At 36.3% G+C, this 23277-nt stretch overlaps 1 protein-coding gene across 3 annotated transcripts in view; it reads right to left on the minus strand.

Moving 5' to 3' along the window:
* PRKAA2 (protein kinase AMP-activated catalytic subunit alpha 2) overlaps positions 1-23277 on the minus strand; it is a 70730-nt gene that overhangs the window by 14119 nt on the left and 33334 nt on the right. For all 3 annotated transcript variants that reach the window (XR_011537331.1, XM_070609477.1, XM_070609478.1), the window contains exons 3-6: positions 7621-7714; positions 6869-7013; positions 5736-5823; positions 3937-4161 (exon numbers count right to left, since the gene is read on the minus strand). Coding sequence is in view for 2 of the 3 variants with exons in the window: in XM_070609477.1 (XP_070465578.1) it covers positions 3937-4161; positions 5736-5823; positions 6869-7013; positions 7621-7714 (552 nt within the window). In the remaining variant the exon portion in view is untranslated. The remainder of the gene's footprint in view (positions 1-3936; positions 4162-5735; positions 5824-6868; positions 7014-7620; positions 7715-23277) is intronic.

The following is a 23277-nucleotide window of genomic DNA, read 5'->3' on the forward strand; positions in this document are numbered from 1 at the left end:
TTCCTGGGACTCAAGAAGGCCACACACATATGCAGAGCTGTGTGCATGCCCAAGAAAGGCCTTAATTTCTGATCACTGGCTGACTTTGAGGCTCTGCACTAGCAAGAAGTGAAGACTAAGGCAGAGTTATGAACTTCTCACTGGAGCACTGAAGACATACTCCCAACATGCATACACAGCTCCTCAGCAAGGGCCGGCAGACTTATTAGATCAATGCACTTAAGGAAAGCTCTGTCTAGTAATTAGCTGACCATTACCTAACCAAGCAAAGACTTCAGTGGCCACCCACAACAAAGAATAGACTTTATGGAACTGAATCAGTAAAATCACTAAGCAAACAAACAAGAGCAACAACAATATACAACAATTACAAACTCTAGGCATATACCCAGGAGAAATGAAAACATACAACCATATAAAAACTTGTACATCAACACTGATAGCAACACTATTCATAAGGGCCAAAAAGTGTAAACAACTCAGATATCCATTAACTGATGAATGGATAAACAAAACGTAGTATATCCATACAACGGAATATTTTTCAAGCACAAAAAGAATGAAGTACTGATAGATGCTACACTATGAAAGAACCTCGAAAATATTATGCTAAGTGAAAGAAGCCAGACTCAAAAGGCCACATACTGTATGATTCCACTTTTATGAAATGTCCAGAATAGGCAAATCCATAAAGAGAGAAAGCAGATTAGTGGTTGCCAGGGCTAAAAGGAAGAGGAAAAGGATAATGATTAATAATGCGTATAGAGTTTCTTTCGGGGATGATGAAAACGTTCTGGAATTAGATAGTGGTGATGATTGTACAACTCTGTGAATATACTAAAAACCACTGAATTACATAATTTAAAGGGGAAGTTTATGTTATGTGAATTATATCGATAAAATAAACATTTAAAAAATAATAAATAGGGAAATAACCTAAATTTTCATTTCTAATTCATTAGATAAAGGACCATAATTATTTACAATAACAAAACTGCCAATTAAAAAGCCATACTTCCAGCTTTTGATTTTCAGGAGTCAGTTTCTGAATTAACTCTACAAAGGCAAGCAGTAACCAGGATGTTTGTGACGATCTGCCTGAGACAAAATCAATTCATTCCCATGGGTTACAACACAGCCACTAGAAATTATGTCTTTCTATCACCACTACCTGACACCTGATTTTGATATATGACTTAAGATTAAATGAGTTATGAAGACTACCAATCGCATTTTAGAAACTTCACAATGTTCCTAAACTTCTTTAAGTGCAGCTACAAGGTTCTTATATTTTCACTTAAACATTAATAGCTAACATTGTGTGCTGGACATTGTGCTAAGAGCTTTAATTATATTAGGATGAATATTTGCAGTTTCTGGTATTCAACTGTTTTTTAGACCTACAGAAATAGTAAATTCAAATGGTTCAACCTACGATTATCCTCTCAACAAATCTACTATATATGATGTAACTAAAGCACAAAGAGAGGAAGCAATATGTTGACAGTAAACAGAAGAACTCAGGATTCATATTTAGGGGGAATTTATGGTATGTGAATTATATCAGTTCACAACTGAACTTCAGACCCTTCACTTTTAGCCACAACAACATTAATAGTGATACTGAATTACGGCACTCGGGAGAACACAAAGATGTGACTTTCACGAAGACAACGTCTGTCTCATCTACCACTGTATTCTCAGCACCTAGTACAGGACCTTGCACAGAGCAGATGCTAAATAAATATTTGTTCAATAAATAAAAGCAAAAATGATTAATTGAACAAATTAATATTGAGATATATTTTCTAACCTCCATTGGCTTACCAGATTATAGCAAACATAAGATCTGTACAGAAGTCACTATAAGACAGAATGTGGTGGCATAACAGAAATATAAAATATTACGGTATTTGGAGGAAGGATGCATGTCAGAGAACTGGTGTAGCAATTTAGATTAGTGGAAATAGTATAGGTTTTGAATTCAGGCAATTTCTGAGTTAAGCTTCACTTCTGCCTCTTATTAGTTGCATAATTTTCAACAAACAGATTTATTCAACACAATTCATATAAAGTACACAAGGCCTAGCATATATTAATATTTGGTCCCTAATTTAAAGGAACTTAAAATTTAATAAGGTAAGCAAATACATAAATGAATCATAACAGAATCTTTCTAAGTTTCAGTTTCATGGTTTGGAAAATGAAAATAATAGCTACCTATTCTCAGTGTAATAAAATAAATCAAGTATCTACCAAAATGCCTGGTATATAATAATTGTTCAATAATTTGTAATTCTTTCCCTGTTGAGCTATATTTTATTGAATCAAGAATTCCCAAACATTAGAAAACTGAATATGGGTAAATTAAAAAATGAATTCAAATTCAAGTTTTATATTATTTTAAGTACAGAGACGAATGCCACTATTCTATACCACCTACACATGCGTAAATTAACTCATCCTGGTTGAATTTTATTTACATTTTTCTCCTAAAGCCCGTAAATTTACAAACAACTGTTTGAAAATAACAGACTCAGTACTTTTACTATTCTAAATCATACATTTAGAATACACATACGTTGACAGAAATAGGTGCAAGTACATATATCAGCATATCTAATTTTCTTTCTAAGGAAAAGCAAATAAAGTGAACTATTTATTCTAAAGAACCGAGAACACAAGAGGTTTTTTTCCTGCTAAGTTACTTTCCATAACTAAATCTGGTGTTAATTTACAATTTTACATTTTTATGTCTGAGGCCTGAACATGGAAGAAAGGCTGGGGGAAGAAAAGAGAATGCAAGAGGGATCAGCTCTCGCCTGCAAGACTGGCAGCAGTCACATAAACAACTGCCTCAGTCAGCACTAAATATTCCAAGAGTTACAGATCTCTGCACAGTCATTCTGGCTTATGAAGAGAGGGGAAGGATTCTGGAACGATGTCAAAAGAATGTGTTTGTAAATAAATACCTGATAAAGTGTTAGGTAAGAACAAAAAGCCCTCTAAGAAATATGACATGATAAGTAAAAAGTGGAAGGCAATGAATCACCCTGGCTTGTGTGCACTACATAAAGATCATATTCACAGTAACACAGCAACTGCACTTTCAAGGTTTCTCACATAACAAGAAAGCCCTCACAGCAAACCCACTAGCAGCTATTTTTGGATTCAAAATCTTAGCAACAATTTTTATGCTTTATTTCACCAACCATATGTAAACTACACAAATCTCACCCTGTTTTCCATCTGAAATTTGTTCAAATACTTTTTGAGCATATACTATATTCCTAGGTCTTCTAACACTATATATACAAAAATGAGTAAGACAGTTTCCCTCCGCCTTTGTAGTCACAATTTAAGAGAGGAGAAAGACACACTGAGAAACAGCTGGACACAAAATGAGAATGAAAGAATAAAAGCATGAACAAAATGTGGAAATCAGAGAAGTGGAAGCAACATTGCCTAGGGGAGCCAGAAGTGAGTTCACAAGGGAGGTGATATGTGAGCAGAATTTTAAAGGATGAATGGAAATCTAATAGGTCAAAAAAGTCAGAAAAGGCATCAGAGGCAAAGGGAATAATATAAACAAAGACATGAAGGCATAAAATACATGTCATGTTTGAGGAACAAGGAAACCCCAACGTGGCTGTTGCACTGGTACAAGGGGTGCGGTGGCAAGTGCAGGCCATAAACTGCAGGAGGACGATGGCCTCCCTCTGAGGGGCCTCGCATGCTTGCTACCGAAGCTGAAAAGCTCTGGAAACAATCTGAAATATTTACAAGATGAGTGACATGATCAGATTTGTGTAATAAGGAATGTAAAATTCATATGAAGTAAAGTGTTACAGAGCCTAGCATAAAGCAGGTACTCAATTAGTGGTACTATTATTAATACCAGAATATGTAGATAACAGTAACAAAAAGAATATTCACCTTATGTCTTTGATAGTTGCTCGTTTCAGGGGGTCAACCTGCAGCATATGCATCAGGAGAGTGGCAACAGAACGATTAAGATATTCTGGGATATAAAAAACACCCCCTCGGATCTTCTTAAACAACGTAGGTACATGCTCATCATCAAATGGGAGGGTGCCACAAAGAAGAGCATACAAAATCACACCACAGCTCCAGATATCAACTTCTGGACCTGCATACAATCTAAGAAAGATGACAACACAAATATGAAATGCAAGTGTCATTTTTTCTCATCTATACGTACCCTGTTTCTACATACACATACAGTATAGATCAGTATATGTCGCTTTCCCAGGTCTTTATTCAAGTCCGTGGTCCCTCCCCAACGCTCAATGTTTGTTCCCCAAAGAGAATAACTGGTCTAACCAATTACTATTCAAGTTTTCCAAAAGAAAAAGCTATTTTTACTTATTTGGCACAAACTCATATAACTGAACTTACCAATTGACTAAAAAATACAAAACTTCTATGACTGATTTTTGATGGAAATAACAAAGTAGATGACCATAAACTTGAAAAAAACAATACTATATAATGTATAGGCTAAATATTTTTATCATAAAACTATTAGAAAAAAGAAAATACAAATATAATACAAGTTTTATCCTTACCCACCTATTTTAAGGACTATTTAAACACTAAAGTATCTAACTAGTCCCGTGGCAATCTCTTTGACAGTATGTATCCTGTAGCACATTATTCATCCTAATCACTTGCCAGCTCGTAGGATTAAGATTAGCTTTGCTCCAGAACACCTAGAATGTTATTCCTTTTCTCCCTCACCTTGCTACAGTATTAAAATTAACCTGATTACACATTATCAAACTCAAACCTGTGTCTGAATATAATCCATTTCAATAAAAGTTACTATCATTTACATCATTTGCTGTATTGTCCAAACTCCTATATCTGCTACTTGCAATAACACCTTTTCTATATTTTCTCTCACAGAATTCTGCTAACTTTAAAAATCACACATTGATCACTGTAGAACACTTGAGTTTACCACTGCAATCTGTATAAACATTTTTAAAATGAACCAATGAGTAAGTTACATAAGTAATTACACAATCTCCACTTGTGTAGTTTAATTTCACAAAACAATATTGTCCCCCAAAAACCTCATTCTTCTAAAGACAAAATATACAACAATAGTCAGTATACTTTATAAAAGAATATGTAAAGTATTATTACAGGACTGTGCCTGATAAGTAAATATTGACACTGGCTTGAATTTAGCAAATGCTTACTCTCTTACCTGTACTTTTCTAAAATGAAACAATCAAGATTTGTTTTAGTCATTTTTTTAGTGGAAAAACTCCTTAAATACATTCATAACAAAATCTAAATTAAACGTTTAAAAATTGTTTAACTATTCTCTCTTCAATAATGGAAAAATCAAAGGAAAAATTTGTTTCTACTCTGTTAAAAATCTTATCTTCTAGGGGCCAGCCCTGTGGCGTAGTGGTTAAGTTCGCATGCCCCACTTCAGCAGCCCAGGGCTCACAGGTTCAAAGCCAGGTGCTGACCTACACATTGCTGATCAAGCCATGCTGTGGCAGGTGTCCCACATATAAAATAGAGGGAGATGGGCACAGATCTTAGCTCAGAGCCAGTCTTCCTCAGCAAAAAGAGGATTGGCAGCAAATGTTAGCTCAGGGCCAATCTTCCTCAAAACAAAAATCTTATCTTCCAAAGAGAATAATTAAATATTATCAGCATGAACAAAAGCTTATTCTTCACTAGTATATTATTACCTGCCTGAGATGACTTCAGGTGCTGCATAATTTGGAGATCCACAACTAGTTCGCAGAAATTCACCATCTGACATCATATTAGATAATCCTGAAAAAAGGTGTAAAGTTTACCTAGTGCTAGATATTTTTAAAAGCAGATATAGACAAATGCATGAGGAAAATGTCAAGTCTTTAATGCTGCACACATCATTTCTTAATTATTGGAAAAAAAGCAGTGGAATGCATTTTTAGACTAGAAAGAGACCATTTGAGAGTGGTTACCCCAAGAGAAAAAAGCTAAAGTATATCACATATACAAATGAATAAACTCCTTTTCTAAATAAAAATGTTGATTCACTTCACAAATTTGAGGTTATTCTAAATTACATAAACTTTTCCAAACATAAAAGCATCAAAATATTATTTATTCACTTATATAGTTAAAAGAATAAAACAGAAACTATTACTTTTTTATACTATGCTTTCAAAAGCCCTTTTAAAAAAATTTCTACCTAAGTAGAAATCAGATAGGCTCCAATTTATAAAGATTATGTTCCTTAAATTTTTAATTTGGAAAGCTTTAATTCAACATAGAAAAAATAATCTATCAAACCAAAAATCTAGCTGAACTATAGTACTTAATGAGTTTTCTGATTTAGTGATGGGAGAGAAACATGGAAACCGGTTTTCTGGTTTTTAGATTAAAGACGAGGTACAGACTAAAATTTGTAAATAACGCAACACAGGACTCTGGCACCTTTCCAGCTCTCTTGCCGTAACCTCTCACTTCCTAATCTTTTGCTAAAAAACCTACTATGGCATCCTGTCCAGGTGTGTTTACCCCAGAAAGTGTTTGGTGCATAAAAATTACGATTTACCTTTTCTTTTATCCCTGATAAAAGCTCCTATTCTTTTATTAAGTTCTTAAATATTACCCTGAGATCCATGGACACTCCCCCGTATCAATTCAGAAAGACTATAAGCTCCAGAACTGCATGCAAATTTTCATGTACCTCCACGTGGAGACTGCAACTAATCCCTTTTCATGGTTTAGAATTTACAATGTTGAAACTGAAAGTTCTTATGTAAGAGTTGTTACTGACACACTTTAAAAGGTAGCAAGCACATTTCTGAACAACCCTGGAGTTACATACCAAAATCAGCTATCTTGGCATTCATTTGTGCATCCAACAGCACGTTCTCTGGTTTCAGGTCTCGATGAACAACCATATGCCTGTGACAGTAATCCACAGCGGACAGAATCTGCTGAAAGAGCCGCCTGGCTTCCATCTCTTCAACCTATCAAATATAAAAGAAGCTCTACTAAGAATATTTGGGACATTTACATAGCAAAAGATTCAGTTTCATAATCAGCCTACATATAACTGAGTACGCTAATTAGAACTGTTACAATTCTCAACAAATCAGACAAACAAACCAAAAACTTGCATTAATGCTCAACATGTCAATCAACAGGTTTTTCTTTGTGCTAGGCAGTAATAGCAGTAATAGCAGTAAAAGCAGTAATATTTAATTTTCAACTAACATTACTAAATGTGTACAATGTTTTTAGGAATTAACAAGTAAAACAATCTAAAGCAGAACTTACATGAAAGTGCTAAGAAAAGGAAATAAGTGAAGCTTCAACATGATGTTATGGAACAGGTTTTTCATTTTGAAAGGTATAGCATCATGCTGGCAATTAAGTGGAACATACTTCCTAAAATCAGTATTTTGAAAGCTGTACTTTCTAAGAAAGAAAAGATGTCTAATACTCCACATGTTTAGCTGGGCATTATTACAGAAGCAACCCCGACTTGGAAGATCTCTTTACTGTTTGGTATTTCCCACTACTTTCTTCCTTTTTAGCTTAGGGACTTACTGTACTACACAGCATGTTACTCACCCGTCCATGTTTACAGATGTAGTCAAATAATTCACCACCAGACACATATTCCATTACCATAAAAAAATCTGTTGGAGTGCTGATCACCTGGTATCTTTTTTGCAAATGAAAAAAGTTAATAAAAAATTTCACTTTAACCAAAATCAATCTAGCATATCTATTCTTGCTACAATTTTACATTCTAGTGTTTTACAATATTTTAAGATGGTAACAAATCATATAATGTTATCAAAATTATCACAGAGCTATACAAACGCAACTACTTTCTGAGGCTTACAAACTTTCCTTCAGATCCTTCCTTTCATGTGTTCATTAAACAACTGAGCATTAATTTTTGCATTTAAACAAAACTTTGTTTACAGTGTATGGAGATGAGGTATATTTAAACATAAGTAAAAAATATTCTTGGAAATGTTAAATGATACCAAAGGGATACAATCAACAAAATCCAAGAGGTGGACTAACAGCTTTTTCTTCAACAAATAAAAGACAAGAAAAGAGGGTAAGGAGAAGCTACAGATTAACTCAAGAGATATACTGACCAATTATACCGTATAGACTTGTTTTGATCCTGATTCAAACAAACCAACTTTAAAAACCATTTATGAAGCAATCAAGAAAGTCTGAATACTGACTGGATGGTTGATGTTGTTGTTGATTATTTTAATTTTTTAGGTATAACAATGAACTGTGCTTGTGTTATTAAAATTTTAAAAAGTCTTTATCTTCCAGAGTAGATAATAAGGAGTTTACAGATTAAAACATAGTATTTTGGATTTGCTTCAAAATAAGTTGGGATGGAAGAAGTAGGAGAAAGCAGATATAACATTACCTGACAACTGGTGAAGCTGAATGACAGATACATGAGGTTTCACCACTTTACTTTTGTGAATATTAAAAAAATTTCCACAAAAACTAAATAAACATACGTATGTATGTATGTGTGTATATATATATAAAAAATATATATATAGGCATTCAAAACTGAGCACATCAAAAAAATAAAGAGGCAGTGATGTCAGCATCATGGGGAGTGAGTTATTCCCTTAGTCTCTCTCCACAAAGTCACAACTAAATGGACATTCATTAACCAACAGAGGATTCTCTACAAAGCACAACAGGACATCAGAGAGATCCACACAGCCATACATCTGAAGGTAGGGAATAGATCCCTGGGAAGCAGTAGGAAGAGGTGAGTGGATCCCTCCCCCTCCCAAGAGGCAGCAACCTAGATCGAGGGTCCTCACACAGCAGCCAGCACATGACTGTAAGAGTAGGTGGGGGGCAGCCAGGCATCTGCACGAACACTTTCACTTTCAGAGTTAAAGCTTGACTGTGGGAGTGTCCACCAAGCTGCAGCAGCCTCACCCATGGGAACACTCTCCACCAAGTGGAGTGGCTCAGCCCCTGCAAAGGAGCCCCCAGCAAGTGCAGCAGCTCAGGTGAACTGCCTGTGAGCAGAGTGCCAGTGTGCAAGCACAAAAGAAAGCACCCCACCCCTGCCGCCTAGCACACCAGCTCAGCAGGTCCTCTGCCAAGGCAGCAGTCCAGCACCAGAGCACTTGTGTGTGCATGTGTGACCTGCCAAATGGCTGCCAGCAGGCAAATGAAGATAAGCCCTAATAGCACAACTTCAAGCAGATGTGGCAGGTTCAGAAAACACAGATCCTGCCCCTCCCATCAGAGATGGCAGGTGGAACCTGAACCTAATAGTACTACAAAGGCCCTGGCAAAGGATCAGTTGATCAAACACCATGAAGAATTATACCAACACTTCAAAGCAGAAGGAAAATTACAAGTCTCCAGAAACCAATACAAACCAGAAGTCACAGAAATTTACAGTAAAAACGACAGAGTATTCAAATTAGCTGTCATAAAGAAACTCAATGAGTTAAAAGAAAACTCAGAAAGACAGTTCAATGAGCTCAGGAATAAAATTAATGATCAGAAGGAATACTTCACATAAAAGACTGAAACACTAAAAAAGAACCAAACAGAAATTCTGGAGAAGGAGAACACAATTAATGAGATAAAAAATAATCCAGAATCCTTAAATAACAGAGCTGACATTATAGAAGACAGAATTAGTGATTTGGAGGATAGAAATACACAAATGCTTCAGGTGGAGGAGGAGACAGAACTAAGATTTAAAACAAATGAAGAAATGATTGGAGAAATACCCAGCTCAATTAGGAAATGCAACATAAGGATTATAGGTATTCAAGAGGGAAAAGAGAGAGAGAGAAAGGAGCAGAGAGCTTGTTCAAAGAAATAATAGTTGAGAACTTCCCAAACCTAAGAAAGAAACTGGACTTACAACTACATGAAACCAATAGAACTTCTACTTACATTAATGCAAAAAGACCTTCTCCAAGGCATTTAACAGTAAAACCAGCAAAAGTCAACAACAAAGAAAAATATTAAGGGCAGCAAGGCAGATGAAAATAACTTACAAAGGAACCACTATCAGGCTTCCAGCAGACTTCTCAGCAGAAACATTATAGACTAAGAGAGAATGGAATGATATATTCAAAATACTGAAAGACAAAACCTTTCAGCCAAGAATACTCTATGTAGCAAAACTATCCTTCAGACACGATGGAAAAATAAAAGCCTTCCCAGATAAACAAAAGCTGAGGGAGTTCATCACCACTAGACCTCCCTTATAAGAAATGTTGAAGGAAGCCCTCATACCTGAAACAAAAAGGGAAAGGTTTACAAAGCTTTGAGCAAGAAGATAAATAGAAAAATCAGAAAATTGCAGCTATCAGACCACTTAGCAAATACGATTATAACATAAAAGATAAAGGGAAGGAAAACATCAGAAACAACTTTAAACAGTTCAATTTAATCACAAACTCACAACACAGAAAAGAACAATTTTTGACAACAATAACTCAGAAAGGGAAGAGGAAAGGGCTAGAACCTGCTTAGGCTAATGGAAATAAGAAGCTATCAGAAAATGGACTGTCTTATCTGCAAGATCTTTTATACAAACCTCATGGTAACCATTAAACAAAAAGTTAGAGCAGAGTCATAATTCATAAATAAAGAGAACACTGAGAAAACCATCACAGAAAACTACCAAACTGAAATGACAGTCAGAAATACAAGGGAAGAAAAAATTGGAAATATAGAACCACCAGAAAACAAGACATAAAATGGCAGTACTAAGCCCTCATATATCAATAATCACTCTAAATGAAAATAGACTAAATTTTCCAATCAAAAGACACAGAGTAGCTGGACGGATTAAAAAACAAGATCCAACAATATGCTGCCTCCAGGAAATGCATCTCAGCTCTAAAGACAAACACAGGCTGAGAGTGAAGGGATGGAAGACAATACTCCAAGCAAAGGCAAACAAAAGAAAGAAGGTGTTGCCATACTTACATCAGACAAAGCAGACTGCAAGAAAAAAAAAGACAATGAGGGGCCAGTCCAGTGGGGTAGTGGTTAAGTTTATGTGCTCTGCTTCACTGGCCCAGGGTTCGCGAGTTCAGATACCGGCAATGACCTACACACCACTCTAGTCATGCTATAGCAGCATCCCATATGCAAAAAATAGAGGAAGATTGGCAAGAGATGTTACCTCAGGGCCAACCTTCCACATCAAAGGAAAAAGAAAAAAGACAGTGAGAGACAAAGAGGGGACATATATAATGATAAAAGGGACTTCTCACCAAGAGGACATAACAGTTATGAATATATATTCACCTAACACAGGAGCACCAAAGTATATAAAGCAACTATTAACAGACCTAAAGGGAGAAATTAACAGCAACACAATAATAGTAGGGAACCTCAACACCCCACATACATCAATGGATAGACCAACCAGACAGAAAGTCAACCAGGAAATCATGGATTTAAATGAAACACTTGAGTAGATGGGACTTAAGAGATATAGAAAGAGCATTCTATACAAAAACAGCAGAATGCCATTCTTCTCAAGTGCACATGGAACAGTCTCAAAGATAGACCATATGTTGGGAAACAAGGCAAGCCCCAATAAATTTAAGAGGATTGAAATCATATCAAGCATCTTTTCTGACCACAATGCTATGAAACTAGAAATTAACTACAAGAAAAAAGCTGGGAAAGTCACAAATATTAAATAACATGCTACTGAACAATAAGTGGATCAATGAAGAAACCAAAGGAGAAATCAAAAAATATCTGGAGACAAATGAAATGAAAATATAACACACCAACTCTTATGGGATGCAGCAAAAGCAGTTCTAAGAGGGAAATTCATAGCAATAAAGGACCACCTCAACAAACAAGAAAAATCTCAAATAAGTAATTTTAAACTACACCTAACAGAACAGGAAAAAGAAGAACAAACAAAGCCCAAAGTCAGCAGAAGGAGGGAAATAATAAAAGTAACAGCAGAAATAAACGAAATAGTGACTAAAAAAACAGTAGACAGGATCAATGAAACTATGAGCTGGTTCTTTGAGAACATAAACATAATTGACAAACCCTCAGCCATACTAAGAAAAAAAGAGAGACGGCTCAAATGAATAAAATTAGAAATGAAAGAGGAGATATTACAATGGATACAACAGAAATACAAAGGATTGTAGATAATATGAAAAACTATATGCCCACAAAATGGATAACCTAGAGGAAACAGATAAATTCTTAGATTCACACAATCTTTGAAAACTGAATCAAGAAGAAATAGAGAATCTGAATAGACCAATCACAAGTAAAGAGATCGAAACAGTAATCAAAAACTTCCCCCAAAACAAAAGTCTAGGACGAGATAGCTTCTCCGGAGAATTACACCAAACATTCAAAGATTTAATACCTATCCTTCTCAAACTTCTCCAAAAAATTAAAGAAGACAGAACGCTTCCTAACTCATGCTATGAGGCCAACACTACCCTGATACCAAAACCAGGAAAGGACAGCATAAAGAAGGAGAATTACAGGCCCGTAATGCTGATGAACATAGATGCAAAAATCCTCAACAAAATACTGGCATACTGAATACGGCAATACGTTAAAAGGATCATACACCATGATCAAATGAGATTTACACCAGGGACTCAGGGATGATTCAACATCCGCAAATCAATCAATGAGATACACCACATTAACAAAATGAGGAATAAAAAGAATCACATGATCATCCCAATAGATGCAGAGGAAGCATTTGGCAAGATCCAACATTCATTTATGATAAAAACTCTTAATAAAATAGGTATAGAAGGAAAGTACCTCAACATAATAAAGGCCACATATGACAAACCAACAGCTGACATCATACTCAACAGGGAAAAACTGAAAGCCTTCACTTTGAGAAGAGGAACAAACAAGGGTGCCCACTCCTGCCACTCCTATTCAATATAGTACCGGAGGTTTTGGCCAGAGCAAATAGGTAAGAAAAATAAACAAAAGGAATCCAAACTGGAAAGAAAGAAATGAAATTCTTGCTCTTTGCATATGACACAATTCCATATATATAAAACCCTAAAGAATCCATCAGAAAACTATTAGAAATAAGCAGCAACTACAGCAAAGTGGCAGGGTACAAAGTCAACTTATAAAAATCAGTTGCATTTCTATACACTAATAATGAACTAGCAGAAAGAGAAATACAACCCATTTACAACCACAACAAAAAGAATAAAACATCTAGGAATAAATTTAACCAAGGAGTTGTGAAAGACCTATACATTGAAAACTGTAAGACATTACTGAAAATAGAAAGACATGAGGAAATAGAAAGATATTTCATGCCCCTGGATTGGAAGAATAAACATAATTAAAATATCAATATTACTGAAAGCAATCTATAGATTCCATGCAATCCCAATCAGAATCCCAATGACATTCTTCCCAGAAACAGAACATAGAATCCTAAAATTTATATGGAACAAAAGACCTCGAATAAGCAAAGCAATCCTGAGAAAAAAGAACAAAAGCTGTAGGCATCACAATCCCTGACTTCAAAATATATTACAAAGCTATAGTAATCAAAACAGCATGGTACTGGCACAAAAACAGACACACAGATCAATGGAACAGAATTGAGAGCCCAGAAATAAAACCACAAATCTACGGACAGCTAATCTTCAACAAAGGAGCTAAGAACATACAGTGGAGAAAGGAAAGTCTCTTCAATAAATGGTCTTGGGAAAACCGGAGAGCCACATGCAAAAGACTGAAAGTAGACCATTATCTTGCACCGTACACAAAAATGAACTCAACATGGATTACAGAATTGAATGTAAGACTTGAAACCATAAAACTCCTAGAAGAGGGGTCAGCCCCGTGGCTAAGTGGTTAAGTTCAGGCACTCTGCTTCAGCGGCCTCGGGTGTCGCTGGTTCAGATCCTGGGTGCAGACGTAGCACCACTCGTCAGGCCATGCTGCAATGGCATCCCACACAGCAGTGCCAGAAAGATCTATAACTAGAATATACAACTATGTACTGCTGGCTTTGGGGAGAACAAGAAAAAAAAACAAAAAGAAAGATTGGCAACAGATGTTAGCTCAGGTACCAATATCTGGGGAAAAAAAAAAACTCCTAGAAGAAAATATAGGGAGTATACTCTTTGACATCAGTCTTAGCAGCATTTTTTCAAATACCATGTCTACACAGGCAAGGGAAACAAAAGAAAAAATTAAGAAATGGGACTATATCAGACTAAAAAGCTTCTGCAAGGCAAAGGAAACCATGAACAAAATGAAAAGACAACCCACCAACTCGGAGAAACTATTTGCAAATCATATATCTGACAAGGGGTTAATCTCCATAATACATAAAGAACTCATACAACTCAACAACAAAAAAGCAAACAACCTGATCAAAATATCGGCAGAGGATATGAATATACATTTTTCCAAAGAAGATTTACAAATGGCCAACAGACACATGAAAAGATGTTCAACATCACTAATTATTAGGGATATGCAAATCAAAACTACAATGAGACATCACCTTGCATCAGTGAGAATGGTTATAAGTACCAAGACAAAAAATAATAAATGTTGGAGACAATGTGGAAAAAAGGGAACCCTCATACACTGCTGGTGGGAATGCAAACTGTTGCAGCTACTATGGAAAACTGTATGGAGATTTCTCAAAAAATTAAAAATAGAAATACCATAGGATCCAGCCATCCTAGTACTGGGTATTTATCCAAAGAACTTGAAATCAACAATTCAAAGAGAGTTATGCACCCCTATGGTCACTGCAGCATTATTCACAGTAGCCAAGACATGGAAGCAACCCAAGTGGCGATCAAGGGGTGAATGGATAAAGAAGATGTGGTGTATATATATACAATAGAATACTACGCCACCATAAAAAAAGACAAAATCGTCCCATTTGCAACAACATGGATGGACCTTGAGGGTACGATGTTAAGCAAAATAAGTCAGACACAGAGAGACAAACACTGCATGATTTCATTCCTATGTGGAAGATAAACACGTGGATAAAAAGAACAGATTAGTAGTTACCAAAGAGAAAGGGAGTTGCAGGGTGGGCAAACGGGGTAAAGGGGCACATACATATGGTCATGAATAAAAATTAGACTACTGGTGGTGAAGATGATGCAGTCTAAACAGAAACTGATAAACAACAATGTACATCTGAAATTACACTGTTACAAACCATTATGACCTCAATAAAATAACTAAAAAAAATATAGAAGGAAAGAACCTTAGCTTTATTTGGCAAAATAAAATTTTTCCTAAAAAAAGTACAACTTCCCCTCTATACACACAATTTTACCGACATCTTGAAAACAAGTTAAATACAATATTAATGTTTTAATATTTATGTAAGTGCATTTAACACTTACATAAATGAACAGTTGTTCTATGTTTTAAAATAGGCTTGCTTTGTTTATAAAGGATTATCTGTAATCTGATTGATCATGAGCAATATCTAATTTATACTGACTTACTATTTATGGCCGCTAGTAGAGCGGTGTCGTTTTTGCATGGCTTAACGGCACCCAGTAGAAGGCACAAGCAGGAGCTGAAAGGGGCCCAGATGCCACCCTTTGGGCAGTATACCTGGATACAGGATGTATCAGAAGCAGAGGAACCTTTTGGTGATTAGTCCACCCAGATGGGGCATTTTTGTTAATGTGCACAAAAGCAAGTATATGCTGGATGGTAATTCTGCTTACTATCCCCCACTAAGGAGGAGTGAAAAAAATGGCCAGGAAGTTGGTGATATAACAACGTATTATACATTTTAAGGACACATCATGTATAAATTATACACTTGAAAAAAGTAAAATATTAAAGCCATAGTATTGAAAACTATTAGAAATTTTCAGAAGAAATATTTCTAGCAGCAATCTTTAGTCTTTGGGATGAAAAATGACTAGGTACTCCAGTTTATATAAAATAAACTAATATAACTGAGGAATAAGTTCAAATGAACTGTGGAAAGGGAATTTTACCTGAGAACTCTAGAAGAAATGGTTCTATAAAAGCAATCCTAATGGCCCCGAACTCCAATTTAATAACATGACTAGTAGAGAGCAAGAGCGCCCACTGTGTCCCTCCCTGAAGGCTGATCTGATTGATTAACAGAATTCTCAATCACTTTTCTTCTAACTGTACATCTGTGGGGCATAAGAGAAAAGAAGTGATAAAATTCTAATAAACTTAGCTGCTGATTCCTCCAAGTATATCACAGGTCTTCAACAGACACTGTTGGACTGAACTATTTCATGAGACCCCTAACTCCACAGCATCCACTGTCCACACCAAAGGCCAATCTAGAGCAATGAAAACCACAGCTAACATTACTGAGCACTTACTGTGCGCCAGGCACTGAGCTAGGAAACGGTGACACAACATTGAGTAGCTACTTGTATTGCATTTGGTGAAATCAATAGCTCCTCCTTCTACTCGTGGAGCCTACAGTCTACCCAGGAATCCAGATGTTAAACAAGTATTCTTTTCAGAACACAAATCTGTTCTCCAGCAGCGTCATAATTAAAAATCTTCAGGGATTTCCCATTGCTTTTAGGTCCTAAAGAAATCAGGCCCCTGCTATCTCTGTTGTTTGTCTCATCTTCGATTCCACCACTACAATACAGGGTTTCTTTTCTTTATTAGTCATGCTGCACTTCCTCCTGGCACAGCTCCTTTGTACAAGCTGTTTCTGCTAACCTGAATCCTATACCATGACCTGTACTCCACCCTTCAACTGGTTAGCACTCATCCTGTAGATCTCAGCTTAAAGCTCACTTCCTAACCCAGGTTAGGTTCTTTTTGCTCTCACGGAAGCATTTCCCTGAGCTTCAGAGCACATACCTCAGTTGGTAACTATATACTTATTCTTATGATCATTTGATTAATAAGTACACACCTAGCAAAGTATCTATAACGAAATAGGTATTTAAGTAAATAGGAATTAGCACTTTTAAATAATGTGAGCAGCTTGGAGCCAAAACTCAAATAATCTGAGACTGAAAATTACTTCAACCAATAAAATTTCAATTAACCAGAATGAGGTGGGGACAAAGAGAAACATCATTTTTAGAAGAAATAAGTCCTAAGAAAACAGTTTCACGTGAAAAAGGCAAATTCCAGGATTATCTTCTAAGCCTGGCCAAAGTAAGCCAAATCTTTTGAGCCCTCTAAAATGATAATCACATTGAAGCATTCTATGAAATTCAATCAGGAATCACTCATACATGTCACTATTTTCTTAATATAATAGAAAAGTAAACTAACATACTTTAGAAACTTTTCAGAAACAGTATTTCTAATTAAGCAAAAAAAAATTTCAAGTATCCAGAAAAACCCAAAGCATTATTCAGTTGGTCAAGTTACATGCATTTTTAGGCAATATTCCTTTAAATAGCATATAAAACTCATGGGAAAAAATCTTTCTAAAGTTTGGCAAAAATCAACCGTCATGAGCATACCTTTCTGATGGTTATATCTATAGAGTCTTAAAATATTATATAACTATGTATACAGAATAGTATTTTTCTTTAATTAAAATTCAGTTGTAATATAAAGAAAAGTAGTAATCATCATCCTTGGTTCACGGCATTTGTCTTTATTGGTCTATGAATGGCCTGCTCTTGTTTAGTTAATTACTACTTTTAATAATATAATAAGAACCTACAAACCCATCACCTAAAAAAGCCCAGGACTTTGACAATACCTCCATCCAAGCATAGAGTGCAGCAGCCCGCCACATCCCATTGCCTCTCCTCACCCAAGGGAGCCATCACCCTGAATCCCCTGTTCACTCTTCTCTCGCTTGCTCTCTATACAGCTTTATTTATATACATACAGCAGTCTCCCTTTATCCACGGGGGCTATGTTCCAAGACTCCCAGCAGATGCCCCAAACCACCAACAGCACTGAATTCTATATGCACTATGTTTTTCCTATATATACATCCTATGATAAAGTTTAATTTACAAATTAGGCACAGTAAGAGATTATGCAATAGTTATACAACTAATAATAAAATAGAAAAACATATATTGTAATAAAGGTTATGTGAACGTGGTCTCTCTCAAAATATCTTATCGTACTGTACTGACTCTTCTTCATCTTGTGATGATGTGAGATGATACAATGCCTAGATGATGAGATGAAGTGAGGCGAACGACGCAGGCATTGTGACACAGCATTATTTTTGGACCGTAGTTGACTGCTGGTAACTGAAACTGCAGAAAGCGAAACTGTGGATAAGGGGGACTACTGTACACATATGTATGTGTAGCCCCCTCTCTCCATATAGATATGAAAAATTCATATTCATATGTGTATTCTTATTTTAATTGTTCTTAGCTTTAGAAGAAAGGGTATAACGCTATATGTAACATTTTGGGACTTGCTTTATTGAGATTCATCCACATTGTTGTGTTTGCTACAGTTATTTGACTTGATCACTGTATAATATTCCATTGTTTTTATTCATCTACTCTCCTGTTAATAGAGAGACTATTTATTCATTCAATCTACCACTAAATGGCATTTTTTCTACCCTTTCTACTTTCAAATTTTGCTTATATAAACAGTACTGCTATGAACATTCTTGTGCATGGTAAGATTTTCTCTTTGATATATACCTATGAGTGAAATTGCTGAGTCATAGTTTATGTGAACGTCTAACTTAGGAGAAAATGCTAACTATTTTCCAAAGAGATTTTGGCAATGCTAAAATCTTTAGAAAGCTTATGGCTTTATATATTCTCCAACACTTCGAACACACTGTACACTGTCTTATGAAATGCTTACTTGTGTCTTTTGCCCATTTTTATTAAGTTAATCATGTTTTTTAAATTTATGTGCAGACATACAGAATAAATCAATATTTTCCATAACATGTTAGCACATAAGATAATTAATATGTCTTGGCAATTAACTTTATAAAAGTATGTATTTTCAGTCACCAACTCACACTGAATTTGGCTTTCACTTTCTCTGTAACTAGATCTGTATGTATCTTGAAAGGATAATAACTTTAAAGAACGTATCTGTATATACTCATGCAATATTGCTATCATGCATAAATTTAAGAAATCATGAATCTCATCAAATATCCAATCAGAAGGTTTCCTGATTCGTTTATAATACTTTTTTGGTTTTTGTTTTTATATTTTTATTGAATCAGGATCTAAATACAATTGGTTGATATGTCTCTTGTGTTTCTTTAAATTTATAGGTTGTTCCTCCATTTGTTTTTTTCCTTGCATTCTTTTGGTGAAGAAACCACTTGGTTTGCCCTATAGAGAGGATTCCATAGTCTCATTTTGCTGATCCATTCTTTATAGAGGCATAATGCACAGTCTCTAGCCCCCTCTTAGATCTAGACTTGATCAGATTTCAGTTTGATTTTTGTTTTCTTTTGAAAGAACAGATGGTACTGTGTACCTCCAGCCGAAGGCTTATCATATTTGTCTCTCCTTTTTGGATATTAGCAGCCACTCTTGATCAGAGCCTAGATTTATTAATTCACAACGAAATTTGAAACGCTGGCCAATTTGCATAGTGTAGTAATGAACTATGGTCTAAAGGAAATCTTGACTCAAACTTCCTTCCTCAAAAACCCCACTGTCTCTGAAGTGGAGGCCATCAGATTATACTACCCAATACTTTTTCTTGTTATAGACATTAACCAATTTCCTTGCCAACTCTCTCTCATTCTGACTTAATGTCTTTTTTCCCACTCCTACTGTGGTCATCATTTTGGATGTAAATAATATCCTTGTCTAACACGTGGCCTCTAAGTTCCTTGATCTGCTCATTTCTAATTATCTGTTCCTCAACCACACACAGCCACTCACCCCATGGTCACACACTATCTAAGACCAATTCCTAACATTACGCGCTGGATTCCTCTCCCCAACACACAAAGGACTTGGTTTCTACAATTCACTCTTCTTTCTCTCGTATCAATCTCTCCCTCTTGAACCATTCTCTTTGGCATGTAAATATTCTGTATCTTCATCATAAAAAAAAAAAATCCTATTTAGACCCCACATTCCCCTCTAGTTATCACTCCTATTTCTTTCCTCTCCTTTTAATAAAATTCCTGAACTATCTATTACTACTACCTCCCCTTCTTCATCCCACATTCCCCTCCCTTCATTCCATATAACCCCTCACAACAGGTTTTTGCCCTCAGCATTCCAACAAATTGGTTCTTTTCAAAGATACCAGAAACCTCCACCTCACCAAATCTAGTAGTCAATTCTCAGTCTTATCTTACTCAATATTCAGCAGTGTAAGGAACAGTTAATAATTTCTCTTTCTTCAAATATGCTCTTCACTTAGCTTGAAGATAGCCAATTCTCCTGGGTTTCCTCCAACCTCATTAACTGTTCATTTTCATTCTCCTTTGCTGTTTCCCCTCATCTCCAGACACCTTAACATCATAGGGCCCTCAAGATCAATCCTTAGACTTCGTGTTTACCTGTACTCACATCCTTGGTGATCTTATCCAGTCTTAGGGCTTTAAATATCTTAAATACCATCTATATGCTGATGACTTCCAAATTTATCTCTAGTTTACACCTCTCCCCCTATTTCCAGACTCACATATTCAATAGCCTATTTACACCTCTCCTTGGATGTCTAATAAGCATTTTAGCTTCATAAAACCAAAACCAAATTGTTGATACCACTCCCCACCTCAAACCTCTCCTACAATTCTGTCTACTTCAGTTAATGGCAACTCCATCCTTTTATTTATTTGCCCAAGCCAGATACCTCAGAGTTATCCCTGAGTTATCCTCTCACAATCTACATCTAAATCCGTCAGCAAATGCTGGTGTCTTTACCTTGCAAGTATATACAGAATATGCTTACTTCTCAATACTCTCCACATTATGCTCTATTCCAAGCCACCATCTCTTTCACTCAGATTACTGCCATTGACTCTGAACTGGTTTCTCTGCTTCAGGTCATATGTCAGGTCATATCATACCTCTGATCAAAACTTTCCAACAGCTTCCTATCTTACCCAGAGCAAAAGCCAAAGTCCTTACAATGGCCTCTACCACCCTACACAATCTGGATCCCCTTTATGTCTCTGACCTCGTCTCTTACTCCAAGATCACTTTGCTCCCTTGATCTCTAGCCTGTAGGAATTTCTACCTCAGAGCCTTTGTATTTGCTGTCTCCTCCAACTGCTATTTTCCTCCTCCAGCTATCTGCATGGCATGTTCCCTCACCTCTTTACTTTCTAACATAAAATATACTTTACTAATATAGGGTTTATTGTCTATCTCCTCAATGTCCCCCACTAGACACACACACACACACACATACACACACCACACAAGTATAAGCTCCATATTAGCAGATTTTGTTGCTGTCATCTTTTTGTTTGCTGATATATATCCATAGGGCCTAAATGGTGTCATTCATTGAATGAATGTCAACAAGCTAATTGCTGGTCTTATTTCCCTACACACACCCTGTGCATCAGCCAAATCAGACTCTGTACTCCCAACACACCATGTTCTTTAGACTTTCATTCTCTTGCTCTTGCTTGTCCTCCTAGAACCATCAGGACCTACCTCTTTATACATGCTACAAGCAACTGTTGAACACCCACTATTGTGCTAGGTGCTAGAGAAATAAAGGTAATATTTGACATCTCCATTTAGATGCTTAATGGGATTCTCAACCTAACATGGCCAAAATAGCATCCTTAACGTTCACCCATACCCCAGTATGGCTCTCCTCCATTCTTCCTATCCCAGAAAATAGTATCATCATCATCATCACCCAACCCAAAACCCAAAATCCCAGTTGCTCAAGCAAAAAACAAAATGATTCCTCACTCCCTTTCTTTTCCTCAGTAATACATTAGATCTACTTCCAAAACATATATTGAATCCATCGATTTCTCTCCATCTAGACTAGTGCTGTTGAATAGAACTTTCTGCAATGACAGAAATGTTTTTCATCTTCTCTGTCCAATATGATAACCACTAGCCACATGTGGCTATAAGCACTTGAAATGTGGCTAGTGTGACCAGAAAACTAGTTTTAATTTTAATTAATTTAAATTTATGCCACATGTGGCTAGTGGCTACTGTATTGGACAGCACAAATCTAGACTAGCACTTTGGGTAAAGTCACCATAATCTCTCCGCTGGACTACAGCGATAGTCCCTAATTGGTCCCTCTGCCTCCATGCTCACTCTACACTACGGTCAGACCACAGCACTCCTCTAACTCTCCAAAAGCTTCCCATTTAGAACAAAATCCAACCTCTTACCAAGGCCCTCAAGACCCTACTATGTCAAGACCCATATCTACTCTCTGACCTCATGAACCACCTGCTGCCTCTCTTCCTCTCCCCCGCACACTATTCTCGACATTATAGCTCTCTCTTTCCTACAACACTGGAATTTTGTTTCACTCCTTCAAGGCTGTGGTTCCCCTTGTTTTGAGAACACTCTGTCCCCAGATCTTCAAATGGCTAGATCTTCATCATCCTTTAGTTCTTAGCTCAAACCTTACCTCCTTAGTGAGGCTTTCCCACAAACTAATCTAAGTTAGCACTTCCTCCTTCCTAGACACACACTTTGACAGCACCACGTTCCATTCACCTCATAGCACTTATCACAGACTAAAATAATCTTGCTAATTTATTTTTCTACTGACTATCTAGAGCTGCTGGATACTGCTAGAACACAAACTCCACAAATAGCAGAGATCTTGTCTGTGCTATTTCATCATTGTATCCCCAATGCCTAGAACAGTACCCATCAGATAGTGGGTACTCAATAAAAATTTGTTGAATAAATAAAAGAAAAAAAAAGTTCCTGCGCCTAAAGAACTCAGCCTTGTGGGACATACTAACAAGAAAATGAGCAATTATAACATAATGTCAAGGGCTCTGGAAAAGCTAAATGCTGGGTGCTGTGGCAACACAGACGATGAAACCTAATCCAGTGTTAAGGGATAAAGTAGGTTTTCTAGAGATAACTGTATTTAAAAGCTGAGATCTAAATGACAAGTTGGAATTGGAAGCCTAAGGGAAGGGAGATGCAGATAAAGTTTTCCAAGTACAGGCAACAGTTGAAGTAGAGCAAGCAGGAGAAGACGGTGACCTGACAATAAGAGCAGAGAGAAATGGACAGATTCATGTGACACTGAGGAAAAAGAGTTGCAGCACTTAATGATTAATTA

Source organism: Equus przewalskii, chromosome 2 (genome assembly GCF_037783145.1).
Source record: "Equus przewalskii isolate Varuska chromosome 2, EquPr2, whole genome shotgun sequence".
Taxonomy (NCBI): domain Eukaryota; kingdom Metazoa; phylum Chordata; class Mammalia; order Perissodactyla; family Equidae; genus Equus; species Equus przewalskii.